Source organism: Oncorhynchus masou, chromosome 28 (genome assembly GCF_036934945.1).
Source record: "Oncorhynchus masou masou isolate Uvic2021 chromosome 28, UVic_Omas_1.1, whole genome shotgun sequence".
In the NCBI taxonomy this organism is placed as follows: Eukaryota; Metazoa; Chordata; class Actinopteri; order Salmoniformes; family Salmonidae; genus Oncorhynchus; species Oncorhynchus masou.
This window is the reverse complement of record NC_088239.1, coordinates 61,727,920-61,746,826: the sequence shown is the minus strand read 5'-3', so window position 1 is coordinate 61,746,826 and position 18,907 is coordinate 61,727,920. Positions and strand designations below refer to the sequence as shown.

The following is an 18,907-nucleotide window of genomic DNA, read 5'->3' as shown; positions in this document are numbered from 1 at the left end:
GTGCAGGTTATATATTTAGTGTTTGAGAAAATTTGCATATTTTCTAAATGTCTCTCTTGATTAAAACGTCTGCCTCCATCGCTGTGAATGTCTATTTACTAAGTCAACATTGTTCAGTCTTCCTCTCAGAAGTCACTGATTCCTATGACAAAACATACATACGCATAATATATTATGTATACACATAATCCTGAATAAACAGATCTGAAACAAGGAATGCATGTAGAAGAAGATGTCTTATTACCAGGAGAGCACATCTTGATTAGCATGGTTTTGGAGCGAGGAAACAATAACCTGCCTGTACATGGGAAACATGGCTTCCAACAACTCAAACCAGAAAGTAGCTGCCAGCCTGTGACTGCAGCTGTTGCGTGTCCTCCTCTCCCTGTTCCACCTGGGCTCCCTGTGACACAAAATCATTACACAACCCAGCACACACTCTCTCTATTACCCCCTCTTTATTTTCCTACAAAAATATTTCATCTTAGAAAAGATGGCTTAAAATGTACATGTTGTTTTTGGGCAACTGCCATTGAACTTTTCAGCTCAAATATATCAATATATATATATATATATATATATATATATATATATATATATATACAGATATATTTTCAAATATATACAAATATATACAGATATATTTGAGCTGAAAAGTTAAATTTATATTCAATATATATATATATATATATATATATATATATATATATAGACTGTAAGTAAATATATCTTAGTAATATTAATAAATCCAGTTGTGTAGTGAGTGGGTGCACTCCTCTAAGCAGGCAGGTCTCTGGTGGATATCCATGTCCTGTCACTGCCCTGCACCCAGGCACCCCCCCCTATCCTTAGAGAAAGTTCATGGTAGGAGAGATGTCCCCTGGAGAAGGAGAACGGTGTCCCTGGGTGACTGTTGGTTATTATTGACCGCTGATCGCTGTGGTGACCACTGACCAGACCAGACAAGACCAAGGCATTATGAAAACCACATCATGCACATCCCAGAGTAGGGCTCAACCACAATCCCTCTGTGTTTATTACAAAAATACGTCCTAATAATCAATACTAACAGGTTACCCTCTCTGATAACGGCAGGAGGTGCTACTGTTACTGAGCTGAGGAAAAAAAAGAAAGATACAGGTGCAAAGGTCACAAAAGGGCACGTGAGTGCAGTCAAGGAAGGACAGTCAGTGTCATTACAGGAAGTAGTGTCCATTCCATCCAGATAGTCTTGACATTAAAAAGTCAGTGAGAGAGCAAGCTGTCCAATGAGAGCGTAGTGTCCATCCGGCCAGACCAGACCATTTGAGCGAGTGAGCAGACACAGAACATTATTTCCCAGCTAGCTCAGTCCATAGAAACTGCACATGGAGTGGTCTGTGTATGTGCGAGGGTTCTTAAAGCACTTATAGTGATTGCAGGAACAAGGGGACAGGGCGTGCGGCATCCCAGAGTACCACTCTCTTGCTAGACTGCTTAGTCACAGAGGAACTAATTTGCTGTGAACGTATCATAACTATAATCAAATTGACAAACTATTTCCATTTGTCATGTTATCACATTTCTAATTCAATCCAATATCATAATTTTAACATAAATAGTTTAAAAGCAAGTTGATCCATTGAATATAATAAATAACAAAAACACAAAAAAAAACAAATAAACACTGAGGATCCCAATTAAGATAATAATAACAATAACAGCTAATTCCTCCAGTCATCGTTTTGTCGGACGGTGGAGCTGGTCTGACAGTACCCCTTAAGCCACTTCCCCACTCTCATCAGATTGGCTGCTGTACTTCATGTCACAGAGTGAGGCTGCTCACCTCTACTGCCATCATAGAGGGACGTAGGATTGTACCACTGAGAGAGTCAAGAGAGGGGTGAGCAGCCAGAGGGGGGAGGGTGAGGGCCTGGCTCCCAGGGGTAAAGCAGAGTCAGAAGTGCAGGAGCATACCTCGTAGCCATTTTCGGCATGGTCGGCGTGGTGCTGCCCATGTAGCCGCGTGTTAGCTGTGTTATTGGCCTCTGTGGCTGGGGAGTCCGACTGCATCTCTGTGCACACCAGCCAATCCTTTCCTATGGGCCGTGGGTACCCAGCCTCCACCTCCATATCACTGCCAACCACGCGCCAGTACTCCTTCCCCTTGAAGAAGTATGAGGAATCTGAAGGAGAGGAAGAAAACAGAGGCTGCATGAGGATTACAAGGGGACTGTGATGATGATTGCTATTGCTATGGTAATACATCAATGTCGCTTGATTCTGTCACACTGTTTTCCTATCAGGCTGCTCTCTCTATCCACCAGTTCGTTTTTTACACAAAATAAACTCTCCCTCTCTCGCATGTCATTTTTTCCCTCCCTTATCTCTGTCTTTCCCCTTCTCGCCATCCCTTCCTATCTATCTGTCTCCTCCTTCCCAGCCGCTTTCTCTCCCTCACTCTCCCTCCCTCCCTTGCTCTCATCCTCCCTAGCACTATCTCTCCTTCTCTCTCCATCCCTGTCGCCACAGCTCTCTCTCTTCCTGAGGTGATGGAATAGGCCTGGAGAGAGAGCTCTCTGACGTGCTTCCAGTTCCTAGGTCCACAGGTCTGTGTGTGTGTATGAGTGTGTGCTTCCACTCTGGTAGCTCAGGCTGTGTGGGGACTCTTGATTTTATACTTGGCTTGTGCTTACACACACACATTAATCAGCTCTGAGCAGGACCTTGGAGCTGGAAGTGGTAAAGAGCCCAGACCCTGAATGAGGGTAGCGGTCATGTGAAGACTGGGCTCGTGCCATGTTTGTGTGTGTGTAATGCCTTTACTGAAGAATTTTGATAAGCTATTTGATATGAGTGTGTACTACGAAGCTACAGTGAAGGCTTGACTGTTTGTTTGTGTGTGTGTGGGCTTGAGTTTGTATGAAACAGATGGAGAGGTGAGTATAATGCATGTGTGCTTTGGTGTGATATGATTTATGTAAATATTTCCCAATGTTTAAGGCGGTGAATGTACTTTAATTGCAGGTAGACTGGCCCTCCATGATTAAGGGTCTGACTCTGAGATAGGCATGAATAAGGAGCTCACTGCTGAGAATGCTGTGCATGAGCCGAGACATGATGCCCTAGCACCATCCTGCTCTCTTGCACACACACACACACGCGCACACACACACACACACACACACACACACACACACACACACACACACACACACACACACACACACACACACACACACACACACACACACACACACACACACACACATACACACACACACACACACACACACACACACACACACACACACACACACACACACACACACACACACACACACACATCCCAGCTGCAGGCGCCCGCTGCCATGACGACCCAACAATGAAAACACAGACTCAGCTCAGCTACTTTCGCTCTCCTTCCTGGACCAGCCAGCCCCATTCACCCAAACACTATGGTTGTCCCAAATGACACCCTATTATGCATTACTTCTGACCAGAGCAGAGCCCTACGGGCCCTGGTCTTTTGTATCTCAGTTGGTAGAGCATGGTGTTTGCAATGCCGGGATAATAGGTTCAAATCCACCCATACATAAAATGTATGCACACATGACTGTAAGTCGCTCTGGATAAAAGCGTCTGCTAAATAGCATTTATTATTATTATATTATAAGCAGGAGGGTGTGTAGAGAAAAAGTATCCAGTGTGGGCTAATATAGTGGATATGGAACTAAACCTTCTGTCAGTACCCTAAGGGCAAGCATGAATAAAATACAGGGAGGTACTCCATTCTTTTTGCATTCTTTTTGACAAACGCTTGTTATTTTTGTTTTAGTGCAGTACTGTATGTAAGTATTTAGCTTGTATTGTGTGAGTGTTTAGAAGTGAGTGTCGTGTGTATATGGAGTGTGTATGTGAGAGTATACAGTATGTGAATGTTTAGCTTGTTGATGTGTGTGTGTGTGTGTCACAAGAGGTTGGTGGCACCTTTGTTGGGGAGGACGGGCTCGTGGTAAAGATTGGAGTGGAATTAATGGAATGGTATCAAATAGATCAAACGCATGGTTTCCATGGTTTCCATGTGTTTGATGCCATTCTATTTGCTCCGTTCCGGCCATTATTATGAGCCGTCCTCCCCTCAGCAGTTTTATTAGTCATACGGGATTTGTACGGTAGACATCATCCAATGAAATGCTTACTTGCAGGTTCCTTGTCGACAATAATAAATAATAAAAGTTAAGAATAGAAAAGTAGTAGAATAAAATAATTGTTTTATCATAAGTATAGTAGAGGAAGGCACAATGTATAGTCCAATATTTACACATGTATTGGGGAAGAGGGGGATGGGAGGCAGTGTATAAACTGAGCACTATAATAAGTCTGGTAGAAGCAGCTGTGACGAGTGTAGCATGAATGTAAAATCAGTGACCAATTTATTAGGTACAATTTATTAGGCACCCTGTTCACAAAAATGGATCGCTCTTGCGTACAGTGATTCACGTGGCCACGGCTTGCTATATAAAGCAGGCAGACAGGCAGAGGCATTCAGTTACTGTTCGATTGAACGTTAGAATGGGCAAAACGAATGACCTAAACGTCTTTGAGCGTGGTATGATCGTCAGTGCCAGGCGCGCCGGAGCCAATATCTCAGAAGCGTCTGCCCTTCTGGGATTTTTACGCACGACAGTTTACCAAGAATGGTGTGAGAAACAAAAAACATCCATTCAGTTGAAGTCTTGTTGCCGAAAACAGCTCGTTGATGAGAGAGGTTAAAGGAGAATGGCAAGAATTGTGTAAGTGAAAAGGTGAGACACAAACAGACAAATAAACAGTGCAATACAACAGTGGTGTGCAGAACGGCATCTCTGAACACACAACTCGTTGATCCTTGTCATGGATGGGCTATTGTAGAAGACGATCACACTGGTTTCCACTCTCATCAGCTAAAAACAAGAAGAAGCGGCTTCAGTGGGCATGCAATCACCAACAATGTACAATTGAGGAGTGGAAAAATATTGCCTAGAACATGACAGCGAGCTCAGCTTACTTGTGTGGCCCGTGCAGTCCTCAGACATCAACCCAATAGAGCATTTTTGGGATGAGAGAACAGGCTGTTCACAGCATGAATGCACCGCCGTCCAATCTGCAGAAACTGAGTGATACCATCGCTTCAGCATGGACCAACATCCTTGTGGAAAATTTCAGTAGAATGCCTCAAAGAATTCAGGCTGTTCTGAAGGTAAAGGGGGGTCCGACCCAGTCCTAGATGGGTGTACCTAATAAACTGGCCAGTGAGTGTATATTTCTGTCTGCATGAGTGAGTGTATGTGTGCTAAGATGCGGAGAATCAGTGCAGGTGGTCAGTCCAGTTCAAGTGTCTGCCCGACGGTAAGGGAGTGAACAGCTCATGACTGGGGTGTGTGGGTCCTTGATGATGCAAAGTCCTTTCCTCACTGTTCCGATGGCGGGAGCATGTTCCCAGTGATGTACTGGGCCGTCTTCACCACCCGCTGGTGTGCCTTGCGGTCGTGGATGGAGCATTTCCCATGCCAGGCCGCAATGCAACCAGTCAGGACGCTCTCGATGGTGCAGCGGTAGTATTTGGAGAGGACCCAGGACCGAATTTCTTCATCCGCCTTAGGAAGTAGAGACGCTGTTGCGCCCCCTTGACAAGAGTGGTGGTGTTGTTAGTTCATGTCAAGTCCTCGGTGATGTGGACGCAGAGGAACTGTGTGTGTGTCTGCATTTGTCTAACACTCACCATCCGACCATCGCATGGCGTCGTCTAGTTGGGGCGGGACCCCCTTCCACAGTGTGCTGTCTTTGGGGTAGCCCAGATCCATACGCCGTAGATGGTCATCATAGCGCCAGTAGTGGTTGTCCTTGAAGAAGTAGGTCTTGTCGTTGTGGAGCCACACGAAGGCTGCGTCCACGCCCTCCATGGGCAGGCCAAAGTCACTGATTGGCCGAGGATAACCCTCCTCCACGTTGTTGTCCTTGAATATCCAATACTTTAGTCCTGAGGAGGCGGGACAAAGAAACGTCAATCAACGAGAGTTAACTGGATAAGTTGTTTACATTTTATTTAAATCACTTTGGTACAATTTTCAGAAGTACGTGGTACATCTTCACAACTCTAATCACAAAAATCTAAACAGGTCATCAAAATGGCTCATGTTTCAAAACTCGAAGCACATTTTCAATAGACTGAATACATTAAATACATTCGCAAAGTCACTTGTTCACTGCACCACTTGTTCACTGCACCAAATCAATCTTTCTAAGTACATGTATCTGCTTTTCAAAATGCTATATTTACCTTTTGATATGATTTTCTTGTAATTTGTTAACAATACAATAAACTATCACTTACAGTAATTAAACTGCTCAAAACTGATAACTACTGAACCACAATGATGTATTGCCTAGTTAACGTATATAGTTTGATTCTACTGAACACTGTAAAATTATATATTTTCACCTCATAAATGTATCAATTTGACATGAATTTGTTTTGGAAGGTAAAACCATTCTTCTTCATCAGCCAGAATGCTTCAGTAGGACAAAGTGGAAATAGCCACCATGTGCTACCATTTGGAATTATAGTGTATTATACAATGCACTGATTTACCTGGGTTGTAGAAGGCCCTAAAAATTGTCAATGACTCCAGTCTCACTAGTCATAGACTGTTCTCTCTGCTACCACATGGCAAGCTGTACCGGAGCGCCAAGTCTAGGTCCAAGAGGCTTCTAAACAGCTTCTACCCCAAGACTCCTGAACATCTAATCAAATGGTTACCCAGACTATTTGCATTGCCCCTCATTCCCTCTTTTACACCGCTGCTACTCTCTGTTGTTATCATCTATGCATAGTCACTTTAATAACTGTACCTATATGTACATATTATCTCAACTAACCGGTGCCCCCGCACATTGACTCTGTACCGGTACCCCCATGTATATAGTTTCGCTATTGTTATTTTACTGCTGCTCTTTAATGACTTGTTATTTTTATTTCTTATTATTATCCTTATTTTTTTTAACTGCATTGTTGGTTAGGGGCTCGTAAGTAAGCATTTCACTGTAAGGTCTACACCTGTTGTATTCGGCGCATGTGACTAATACAATTCATATTTGATTTGCATATACAGTATTCCACTCATCTGAATTTCATTGTTGCACTGTAAGCTGATGAATTTCAAGCAGAGAGACAGGCGATTCTGTATCAGTTGACAAGTCACATAGAAAAGGTGATCTTGACAATGTTGCATGGGGAAGAAATGTCCTACAACACTGTGCTATGTTTTTAAAACAGCCAACTGCTTTACATTACCCCTATTTGTCATGGTTTTTCCTATGTATGTATTGCATAAGAATAATGAAACCGACACTCATTGGAGCAGAAGCCTGTCTCCTGTTTCTGTTAGGCAAGGCAGTTTGATGTACAAGTACACCATCTGGACAGGGCGCTAGTCTATCACAGGGCCTGACATTTCTCCACATGTTCACAGCCTGCCATTGGATACAAATTATTTAAAAAAAATAGTGTATGTCAAGTTATAGCCAAATTCTATATGGAAATCTACTATTCAGTTTTGAAATGTGTATATTTTATTTTTAGCTATTGGATTTAATGGTAGTTAAAATTACTAAAAGGTGAGCTTAACATTATCTTATGTATTGGTGACGAAACAAAATGTTCTCATGGTATTTAACAGAAAACACTCGCATGAATGACTCAGGGGTGAAAGATGTGTGAAACCCCAATGAATGCCCAATCAAAGGTTCTGAACATAAGATAGGGGCCATTCACCACATACTTGTGAAAATAGCACCACACCGAAGAAAAAAACAACTAATTTGATAACTCAACCAAATGAAAGTGATTAAATGTGTTTTGAGGGTTCTGGGTGGCGCAGATCGGACGTGATAGGGAGCCCCATAGAACGGCGCACAATCGGCCATCCGGGATAAGGGAGGGTTTGACGGTGGTGCTTTCTTTGGCTCATCGTGCTCTAGCAACTCCTTGTATTTATTTGTATTTATTATGGATCCCCATTAACTGCTGACTCTTCCTGGGGTCTGACAAAATTAAGGTAGTTACACAATTTTAAAAACATTACAGTGGATTCATAACAGATTTCACAACACACTAAGTGTGTGCTCTCAGGCCCCTAATCCACTACCACATAAAATCCATGTGTACGTGTGTATAATGCGTCGGTTATCATGTGTGTGTGTGCATGTCTCTGTGCCTATGTTAGTGTTCCTTCACAGTCCCCGCTGTTCCATAAGGTGTATTTGTATCTGTTTTTAAAATCTGATTCTACTGCTTTTATCAGTTACCTGATGTAGAATAGAGTTCCATGGAGTCATGGCTCTATGTAGTACTGTGTGCCTCCCATAGTCTGCGCCTGCGTGTCTGAGCTGTGTGCTAGTCATTTAAACATACAACTCTGTGTTTTCAACATGTCAACACCTCTCACAAATACAAGTATTGGCCCCCAATGGTGGAACAAACTCCCTCACGACGCCAGGACAGCGGAGTCAATCACCACCTTCCGGAGACACCTGAAACCCCACATCTTCAAGGAATACCTAGGATAGGATAAAGTAATCCTTCTCACCCCCCCCCTTAAATGATTTAGATGCACTATTGTAAAGTGGCTGTTCCACTGGAAGTCATAAGGTGAATTCACCAATTTGTAAGTCGCTCTGGATAAGAGCGTCTGCCAAATGACTTAAATGTAAATATAAATGAAGTCAATCTCTCCTCCACTTTGAGCCAGGAGAGATTTACATGCATATTATTAATGTTAGCTCTCGGTGTACATTTAAGGGCCAGCCGTGCTGCCCTGTACTGAGCCAATTGCAATTTTCCTAAGTCCCTCTTTGTAGCACCTGACCACACGACTAAACAGTAGTCCAGGTGTGACAAAACTAGGGCCTGTAGGACCTACCTTGTTGATAGTGCTGTTAAGAAGGTAGAGCAGGGCTTTATTACGGACAGACTTCTCTCCCTTTTAGCTACTGTTGTATCAATATGTTTTGACCATGACAGTTTATAATCCAAGGTTACTCCAAGCAGTTTAGTCACCTCAACTTGCTCAATTTCCACATTATTTATTACAAGATTTAATTGAGGTTTATGGTTTAGTGAATGATTTGTTCCAAATATATTTCCAATTGAAATATGTAGGACTAATTATGCCTTGACACAAATTCTGAAACTAACTGCAGCTCTTTGTTAAGTGTTGCAGTCATTTCAACCTGAAGTGCTGAGTCATCTGCATACATAGACACACTGGCTGTACTCAAAGTTTGAAAAAAGTAAGTGGCCTAGATAGCTGCCCTGGGGAATTCCTGATTCTACCTGGATTCTGTTGGAGAGGCTGGATTATGTTGTGACTGGGCCGGGCGTCTGTACACTGACTCCGGTCGTCAGTCGAAAGGTGTTTCCTCCGACACATTGGTGCGGCTGACATCCGGGTTGGAGAGCAATGTGATAAGAAATAGGTGGCCAGGGGAGTCATGTTTCAGAAAACACCTTGGCATCTCCCGAGCCCATTGAAGAGTTACAGAGATGAGCCAAGGGACCAAATTCAGGGAGAAAACGGGGTAAGAAAAATACGCTTGTGGCCATACCACCCTGAACACACCTGTTTAGGGTCGGACCTGGTCAGTACTGGGTCGGGAGACCGCTTGGAAATACCAGGTGCCGTAGGCTCAAAAAATAAATAACAAATACATGTGTTTTATGATGAAAATATTAAATTGACCTTGAAATACAGACCGAGAAAGAAACATTTTTACCAAGAGGTGTAAGAGAGATGTCCTTGTTTTTGTTCTTTTGTAAGGTTGATTGCATTTTTAAGCCCTGTATCATCCATAAAACCGTTAACAACGTTCAAAGCCCATAATGACACATCACTTGATGGACCTCTTTTCATATCTTTCTCAGAACACCTTCACATTTATTTGAACAGCCTTGACACTTCAAAATAATAGTCATAACAGTCTCCTCGACGAATCAAAAACCTTTAAATTACATCACAACACTCCTTTTCATAGTTGATGTAACATAGTTGGTGTATGGTTGACCTCGCCACCACCACAACCATGGTTGGGTTTCTGGGTCGGGTACCTTTGAAGAAGACTATCTTGTGGTCCCCAGGTCTCTCGTAGACAGCGTCCACACTGTCCAGGTTGGTAGGCAGGCCTCTCCAGAACCTGTGGATCTGAGCTGGACGCAGAGACACCAGGTGCTTCTCCCGCGTCAGACGCCAGAAATACTTCCCTATGAGGAGGAAGAGAGAGAAAGTAGGAAGAAAATAAATGTAGGTAAATAGGTAAAGAAGGACGGGTACAAAGTTATTCAAATCAAATCTTATTTGTCACATGCGCCGAATACAACAGGTGAAATGCCCGTGAAATGCTTACTAACAAGCCCTTAACCAACAATGCAGTTTTAAGAAAATAGAGTTAAGAAAATATTTACTAAATAAACTAAAAGTAAAAACTAAAATAAAAAAAGTAACATAATAAAATAACAATAACGACGCTATACAGGGGGTAGTAGCGTGATGCAACCAGTCAGGATGCTCTCGATGGAGTAGCTGTAAAACGTTTTGAGGATCTGGGGACCCATGCCATATATTTTCAGTCTCCTGGGGGGAAAAGGCGATGTCGTGCCCTCTTCACGACTGTCTTGGTGTGTTTGGACCATGATAATTTGTTGGCGATGTAGACACCAAGGAACTTGAAACTCTCAACACACTACACTACAGCCCCGTCGATATGAATGGGGGGGGGGGGTGCACAATCAGCTACTGTTTCTTGATCACATTGAGGGAGAGCTTGTTGTCCTGGCACCACTCTGCCAGGTCTCTAACCTCCTCCCTATAGGCTATCTCGTCGGTTGTCGGTGATCAGGCCAACCACCGTTGTGTCGTCAGCAAACTTAATGGTGGTGTTGGAGTCATGCTTGGCCATATAGTCATGGGTGAACAGTGAGTACAGGAGGGGACTAAGTACACAACCCTGAGCAGCCCCCGTGTTGAGGATCAGCGTTGCAGATGTGTTGTTGCCTACCCTCACCACCTGGGGGAGGCCAGTCAGGAAGTCCAGGATCCAGATGCAGAGGGAGGTGTTTAGTTCCATTTACATTTACATTTAAGTCATTTGGCAGACGCTCTTATCCAGAGCGACTTACAAATTGGTCATCACCTTATGACATCCAGGGTCCTTAGCTTAGTGATGAGCTTTGTGGGCATTATGGTGCTGAACACTGAGCTGTAGTCAATGAACAGCATTCTCACATAGGTGTTCCTTTTGTCCAGGTGGGAAAGGGCAGTGTGGAGGGTGATTGAGATTGCGTCATCTGTGGATCTGTTGCGGCAGTATGCGAATTGGAGTGGGTCTAGCGTTTCTGGGAGGATAGTGTTGATGTGAGCCATGACCAGCCTTTCAAAGCACTTCATGGCTACCGAAATGAGTGCTACGGGGCGGCAGTCATTTAGGCAGGTTACCTTTGCTTTTATGGGCACAGGGACTATGGTGGTCTGCTTGAAACGTAGGTATTACAGACTAGTCAGGGAGAGGTTGAAAATGTCAGTGAAGACACTTGCCACTTGGTCTGCTCATGCTCTAAGTACACGTCCTGGTAATCCATCTGGCCCCGCGGCCTGATTAAGCGTTTGTGTAAGTGTTTGTGTGAATGTGTGGGAGTGTACTGTATGTGTGTGCGCTAGTGAAAAGTGTGTGTTTGTATACATCCCGTGTGTCAATGTTTATTTGTGAGTGTGCTTGTTTACGCTGTTGTCCATATTCAAATGGTCCACAGGACAAACATGTGTGGATGCCGCAGAGGAGATTTTACCCGGTTAGGCACTCAACTGGCTGAACCAACCAAGCGAACACAGAGAGGCAGATTCAGCCTGGCTTCCAGTATCTGTGTTGGACAAATTTAGTCTAAGTTTGTCTGAGTTGGGTCACAGCCTCTGTATTATTTAAGTGATAATGCCAGAGGAGCCGGTGTTTGGAGGATCTATTGGCACGGGTGTTGTTAGGCCCAAGAAAAAGTTGAGGGCCAGCAAACTGTGCCGATATATCCTCCAAACACTGGTTTCAATGTCATTATCACTTTTATAGAACGTATGACCAACATATTCAAATAGTGATTGACATATTTTCATAAAAAATGTTATTTTGATAAATGTATTCATACTTTCATCCTTCCACAAGATATAGTCCTGACACAAATCTAGGGTTGCTACCCAAGCCAGCTGGTCATTCATTGTATAGGTTCCGTTGCCAGAGACGTGACCCAGTCGTTCAGTCTTTTTGTTCTGTATCTCTGGACGCGACCCAGTCGTTGTTCTAAATGTTTCATTGCCATACTGCCTGACAACGTTCTTGTCCCTTGCTTGCTAGCTAGCCAACTACAGCTAACTTACAGTCACGTCAAACATTGCAGCCAGAATAACAGCAAAGTAGCTACATTTGCGTTTGTTTAAGCTGTTTTCTAGTGACATTTATTTGGATACATCCATAACAATGAGCTAATGATGCACGATTTCACCTGGCGGAGAAAATGTGCTCTCTCGTCGGGACACAGTTGTTCAGAGGAGCTAGTCAACAATAAAGCTAACACAATCACTTCAAACTGAAGCTGGAAAGACAACAAACTGAAGCTGCACTTTGTTTCATTTGGCCTGTTTTCTATTGATAGTTCTTTGTATATATCCATAAAAATGATGCTGATTCATGATTTCGAATGGCTGAGAAAAGTTGCCTGCCTTTCTGTCTCATCCCGACTCCCGACAAGTTCATTACTATGGGATAGCTGGAGATTGAATTTGCATATTGAAAAAATGTTGCAAATGTCGGAGACAGACAGCAATGTTTAAACAAATTTCTGCTGTTGGTATTAACCAATCACCATTCAGGATTAGACCCACCCGTTGTATAATACTTTTTCATCTGCAGCTCTACAAGCTATTAACATCGTCCATAACATACAGACCAAATAAAACTTTTTATATTACCATGGAGATCTCTTGAGGTTAACATATGTTAATTAAGAATCTCCTCAATTCAAACAATATAATTTTACAGTCAACATGGGACCATGGGCCCCTCCAGGGTCTGTCTATCTGTCCGTCTGTTGAGTGTGAAGGTGTGTGTGGAACTCTGAGAGAGATGCTTGGCTGCCTTTTTTATTGATCGCAGGCAACGCCACAAACTGTTCTCTCTCCCTCTGGCCCATCTCTGTACCTTTAAAAAAGAAGGCCTCCCCGCGAATCTGGGCCACTGCATCAAAGTGACTGGTGCACCTGTCAGGGGAATCTCGTGCTGGCCTAAGAGGGGAAGAGAGAGAGGGGGGGGAATTAATTAAAGAAACTAAAACAGAATGTACACCAAACGACTTCTCTATCCCCAGTCACTATACCAGTCTAAATCAGTGTCTTGCAATCTTAAACCATTGTGTGTGTGTCTCTGTTTGTGTTTATGTGTGCAGAGCGCTCATGCACACTATGCTTGTGTGTTTATCTACTGAGTGTATGTGTGTGTGTCACTTAAAAAAACAGGCCAAACATCAGGGGAGATGTTATCGTCCTGACGCAGGAGACCGAGGTCCTCACATGCATTATCCCACTGCTAATGACTGACTTTAAGCGCCTGACGTGTCCGGGCTGCAAATGACGAGGCAATTACCACAACAGGGCTGCTTTTGTGAGACGCTACTCGCCTAGCTCCTTATTAACAAAGATCTCTATTCAGGGAGTATTAACAGAGGAGCGCAGAGAGGACTATATTAGTGACCTTTGTCAGGCTAAATCCACCTTGTCCACACATCATCCTGCAAGATGGAGTGGACGAGAAATTATAAGGGAAAGCTACAGAGAGGAGTGGGGAAAAATAACAAAAAAGAGGACAAAGTATCCACTTGCTACCAGTCAAGTATGAAAATCTATTATTTTCTCAGGGATTCTGTTCTGACACTTGCTGTTGAGTGCTGTGTAGTCTGGTGTGTGAACACTGGCGACGTGGTGTGGTATAAACATACAAATTTAATACTGAGCACACTTGGAAACAAGGACTGTTATTTCTCTCTGCGGCATTGTGACAATGTCCAAACTCACTGAACTGCAGAACAGTCTGGAAACAGAGGGAGAGAGAATGGGTGTATTATGGGTGTGTGTAGATATACACTCAGTGGACAGTTTATTAGGTACACCCATCTAGTACCGGGTCAGGCCCCATTTGCCTCCAGAACAGCCCAAATTATTCGGGGAGTGGAAACATTACTCAATTGGTACAGTCCTAAGAGTCCTAATGTCTGCCAGGAAGACATTCCCCACTGCACCAACACCACCAGCCTGTACAGTTGACATCAGGCAGGATGGGGGCATGGACTCATGCTGCTTGCGCCAAATCCTAACTCTTCCGTCAGGAACCGTGATTTGTCGGATCAGGCAATATTTTTCCACTCCTCAACCGTCCAGTGCTCAATCGTCCACTCCTCAATCATCCACTGGAGCTACTTATTTTTGTTTTTAGCTGAACCTGGTGTGGTCGTCTGCTGCAATAGCCCATCCGTGACAAGGATAGATGAGTTGTGCATTCCGAGATGTTGTTCTGCACACAACTGTCGATCTGCGTAGTTATTTTACAGCTTGTGGCCCGTCTGTTAGCTTGCACAATTCTTGCCATTCTCCTTTGACCTCTCATCAACGAGCTGTTTTTGCCAACAGGACTGACGCTGACTGGATGTTTTTAGCTTGTCACACCATTTTCTGTAAACCCTAGATACTGTCGTGCGTGAAAGCCTAGGAGGCCATCTGTTTCCGAGATACCGGAACCGGCGCGCCTGGCACTGACGATCATACCACGCTCAAAGTCACTTAGGTCACTCGTTTTGCCCATTCTATAGTTCAATAAAACAGTAACTGAATGCCTCAATGATGCTCGTCTGCCTGCTTTATATAGCAAGCCACAGCCACCTGACTCAGGGTCTGTAGGGGTGAACCATTTTCGTGAAAGGGGTGAAGTACCTAATAAACTGGCCTCTGAGTGTATGTGAGTGGGTGAGTGGGTGAGTGTATGTGAGTGGGTGAGTGTATGTGAATGGGTGAGTGTATATGAGTGGGTGAGTGTATATGAGTGGGTGAGTGTATGTGTGTCAGCAGATATATTATATGGAGTGCTAAGGTGTATGTGTGTGTGTGTGTGTGTGTGTGGGTGTGACTCACGGGACAGTAGATCTGTTCTCAGGGAGGTCCAGTAGTACAGGTGGGTCAGCAGTCTGGGAGGGGTCATCTGGCTGGCCCGTATGTGACACTGAATCGCTCACCCCTGGGAAGGACGAGAGGTCAAGGATCAATTCAACTGAACTTAGAGACACACAACCCCACATTCACATACACACATTCCAAGCATACAGCCCCACTCTACAGCGGCAGCATGATTCAACATGTTTTCTCTCTCCCTTCCTTTCCCTGTCTCTATCTCACCTCTCTCTCTCTTTCCTTTCCCTGTCTCCTATCTCATCTCTCTCTCCATCCCTTCCTTTCCCTCTATTTTACCTCTCTCTATTCTTTGTCCTACCTTGCCTGTTACCTCTCCAGTCTCTTCCCTTCTCCCCCAGCCACTTATCCCATCTCGCCTATCAGTCTTCATTTCCTCCCTCTCTTCTCATCACCACTCACCTATCCGTCTTCGTCTCCTCCCTCTCTCAGTAGCATGGCACACAGTGATAAGCAGGGTCTGTGCCACAGGGATGACCAATTAAAGCAACCTCTCCGCTAATAATTAATTAAATCAATTATCACTGCAAACAAACTAATCAATTCTGCTTCCTGTGCCGAGGCCTTGGGTTTCCTGCTCTACACCGCCATGATGCATTAAGGGATGGGCGGACACGTCCCATTAGGAATCATGGGTAATTCTAGGAGACATTTGCATTGAGAGGTTTGAGGGGTGGTGGTGGGGAGGTCTGCGCCTGTAGATTAGACAGTTAATGTATACAGTACCACTGGGATTTTCTGCACAGTATATGCACATGGAAGGGATGGCAGAATGCCAGTCCATTGATGTATGTCTAGTATAAGTGAGGTAGGCGTATGGAGGGACGGGTATAAAATAATCATAGAGGAGTAGCTAGGCAGGAGGTGTTCTGATTTGTGCCAGATTAAGTGATATGACATGCTATTCTATAAAATCCTTTCTCTGTAATTAATATTACCTGATTGAGCTAATCATGTAAATGTAATTAACTAGAGTTGGGGCATCACAAAATAATATTTATAGAGCTGTTATCTTCCGAATAAACTCTTAAAGACCTAGTAATATTTTAAATCAATAGCAGTCAATATTAATTGTCACCTTAATTCAGTCTCATCTGAAAGTTGTAAATTATTGGTTATCTTCACGAACCCTGGCTAACAAGTTGAATCAGCAATACAAAATTGGGTTTAATGATTTATTTACTAAATAATCACACAGAATTACATATACAAAGAATGAATCATACCTTGATTACAAATTACATCATAAAGGATAATGTCCCTAGTGGGCGGAACAGATATGACAGCTGGTTAAACAAAAGAAAAGGGGCTGGGTTTGAGTGAAAGAGCGGGAAGACTGAGGGACAAGGGGAGAAGCTGTGCTATCATAAATACAGTATCTTATGCATTCTAAGTTACCGCCCATTTGGAAAAGGAAAATGCAATAAATATTTACTCTGAGCTGCGCTTTGGTAGGTTGGTGGTAGATGGAAGGCCGTGTTGCCAAACCGAGTCCTTTGAACAATGTCTCTGGTGGTCAAATGGATACGTTGTAGTAATGTCGTTGTGTGGTAGATGGGATACTCTGTCTGTTCTTTCCTAGCCCGCGTTTGCAGCTGCGGTGGCTAACTCAATGGCTAGGAGGAATCACTTCTGTAGTGAATAAGAGTTCAAAGTTCATACCATTCGCAAACCAAAGCTCACGCTGAGGTTGGCTTAGTTCTGTAGTTGACATGTTCATCCTTTTAATGCAGAGGCTGCAGACCTCACGTACTTGGAACAGGAGGTTACATTTTCGTCAAGGCTTTATATAGTGGAGCGAGAAGGGTGTGTCTGAAATGTTTTATAACCCATGTCTCTTCACAGGGGCGGGCCACTGATTGAGCAGAGCCCTAACCTTATGAAAATCCAAATCTCTCATTTGGATGCTAAAATTACATTTAACATTTCACCAATAATTTTATATTGAAACATTTAAATTAAACAACAATTCCATGTGAATCTGATTACTCTGATGTGTAGACTTTCCACTGTAGAGTTTATGTCATCCTATCATCGATGAGAATGTCTCAGATGACAACCGAACTGACATCATATTCATTAAGTACCACCTCATATGTTCAATTGGTCGGATTACCAGAATATAGTTCATTTCCCCCCACCTTCTGATGTTCCCAGAATCTCTATGTTAACCCACATCATTAGGGTAGAGAGAGGAAAAAGGGGGGAAGAGGTATTTATGACTGTCATAAACCTACCCCCAGGCCAATGTCATGACAGTCCCCCAATGTTGGGTTCAATCTTGCGATTAACCTGCATGTTGCAAACCAACATAAAAATGACCGTGGGTTGTCCTGGTTGTGGACCATCGTTGTGGTCTCCATCTGGTGGTCGACCCGGGTAGGGTTTCCGCTCCATGGCTGGGCAGCAGATGTCCAATTGGTGATCGCTGTTGCAGTCCCCCCTCTGGTGTGGTCGACCCGGGTAGGGTGTCTGCAAATGAAGAAGTCTGCTCCATGGCTGGGCAGTGGATGTCCGGATTGGGATCGCCATTCCGGACCCATCGTCTGGTCGTCCAGACTGGAAGATTTGGGCAGGTACTTAGGCAGATGTTAACAACGCACACACACTCATTTAATATATCATTACATTTCCTCCCAAATGAGCGGCGTTGTGGCACTAACTGAAGTTGTTTATGGCTCTGTCACTTTCTACGTGCCGAAGAAAATGAAACAAAATGAATGAAAGCATAAACAAAACTAAATATAGTTATGCCCCCTTAATCATCTAATTGGACTGTAATTCCATCTACGTCCATGGTCTTGGCAAAATGACCCTATCATGGCATTGTCTAATGTCATATCTAGGGCTTTCCTAATTTGAGGGGTGTTGCTTAGGGTACTATTCTAAGTTGCTAACTATATGTTAAGTCTATAGCTGTAAGGCACTAGTTTTGGGCAGTCTACAGGGATGACCTATGGACTTCTGAGGAGAAAACTGGAGAGTACGGTAGCGGTAGAGTTAAAGGCCTCAAAATAAATGTTCAACTTTACTAAGGCTGGTATTTTGCTCGGACCCTTAAGTGATCCTAGCATAAATCCTAATTGGATGTTTCGTTATGCAAGTGCGTTTATGCTTATGCAAGCACACATGTCAAGGGAAGGAAACCAAGTATCCTGGCAGATTACAACTTGTTCAGAATGAGTCTGACGTAGTCGGGTAATTTTCAGGTCAATACCTGGAGGTCAGTCAGAATTGGTGTTGAGGTTTTACTATCAGTCACTATCTTCCACTATTGTAGTGGCGGTAGGTATGAAGAAGTCTACTTCATAGCTATGTTATCCACAGAGGAGCTAACCTCATGACGGATGTACTCTAAGTATTAGACCAGTAGTACGTGGTGTGATCGTGGTTCATGATAGGTTCATTGCCTAATAACTTTTCTCCTGAACGGAGGGTTCTTTTTATTAGTGGCGTGTGTAACCATTGGAAGAGTGCAATGGAGATTCCCTTCCCCGTGTTGCACTCTGAGTGACTCCTATGTTGCTATTATCAATAGCAATTTAACTTGTGAGGTTACTAATACTCTTACTGAGTGTTGCTGGACTGACTGTGGTACTGGTACTCAAGGTGTTATG

The 18,907-nt window shown here is 43.6% G+C and overlaps 1 protein-coding gene across 3 annotated transcripts in view; it reads right to left on the bottom strand.

Moving 5' to 3' along the window:
* Window positions 1-1,001: 1,001 nt before the first annotated feature.
* Window positions 1,002-18,907, bottom strand: part of LOC135518027 (matrix metalloproteinase-17-like) — a 113,241-nt gene continuing 95,335 nt past the window's right edge. For all 3 annotated transcript variants that reach the window (XM_064942852.1, XM_064942851.1, XM_064942853.1), the window contains 5 exons: window positions 15,237-15,339; window positions 13,258-13,340; window positions 10,127-10,279; window positions 5,744-6,001; window positions 1,002-2,165 (listed from right to left, as the gene is read on the bottom strand). In XM_064942852.1, the coding sequence (XP_064798924.1) occupies window positions 1,837-2,165; window positions 5,744-6,001; window positions 10,127-10,279; window positions 13,258-13,340; window positions 15,237-15,339 (926 nt within the window). In that variant the 3' untranslated portion in view covers window positions 1,002-1,836. The remainder of the gene's footprint in view (window positions 2,166-5,743; window positions 6,002-10,126; window positions 10,280-13,257; window positions 13,341-15,236; window positions 15,340-18,907) is intronic.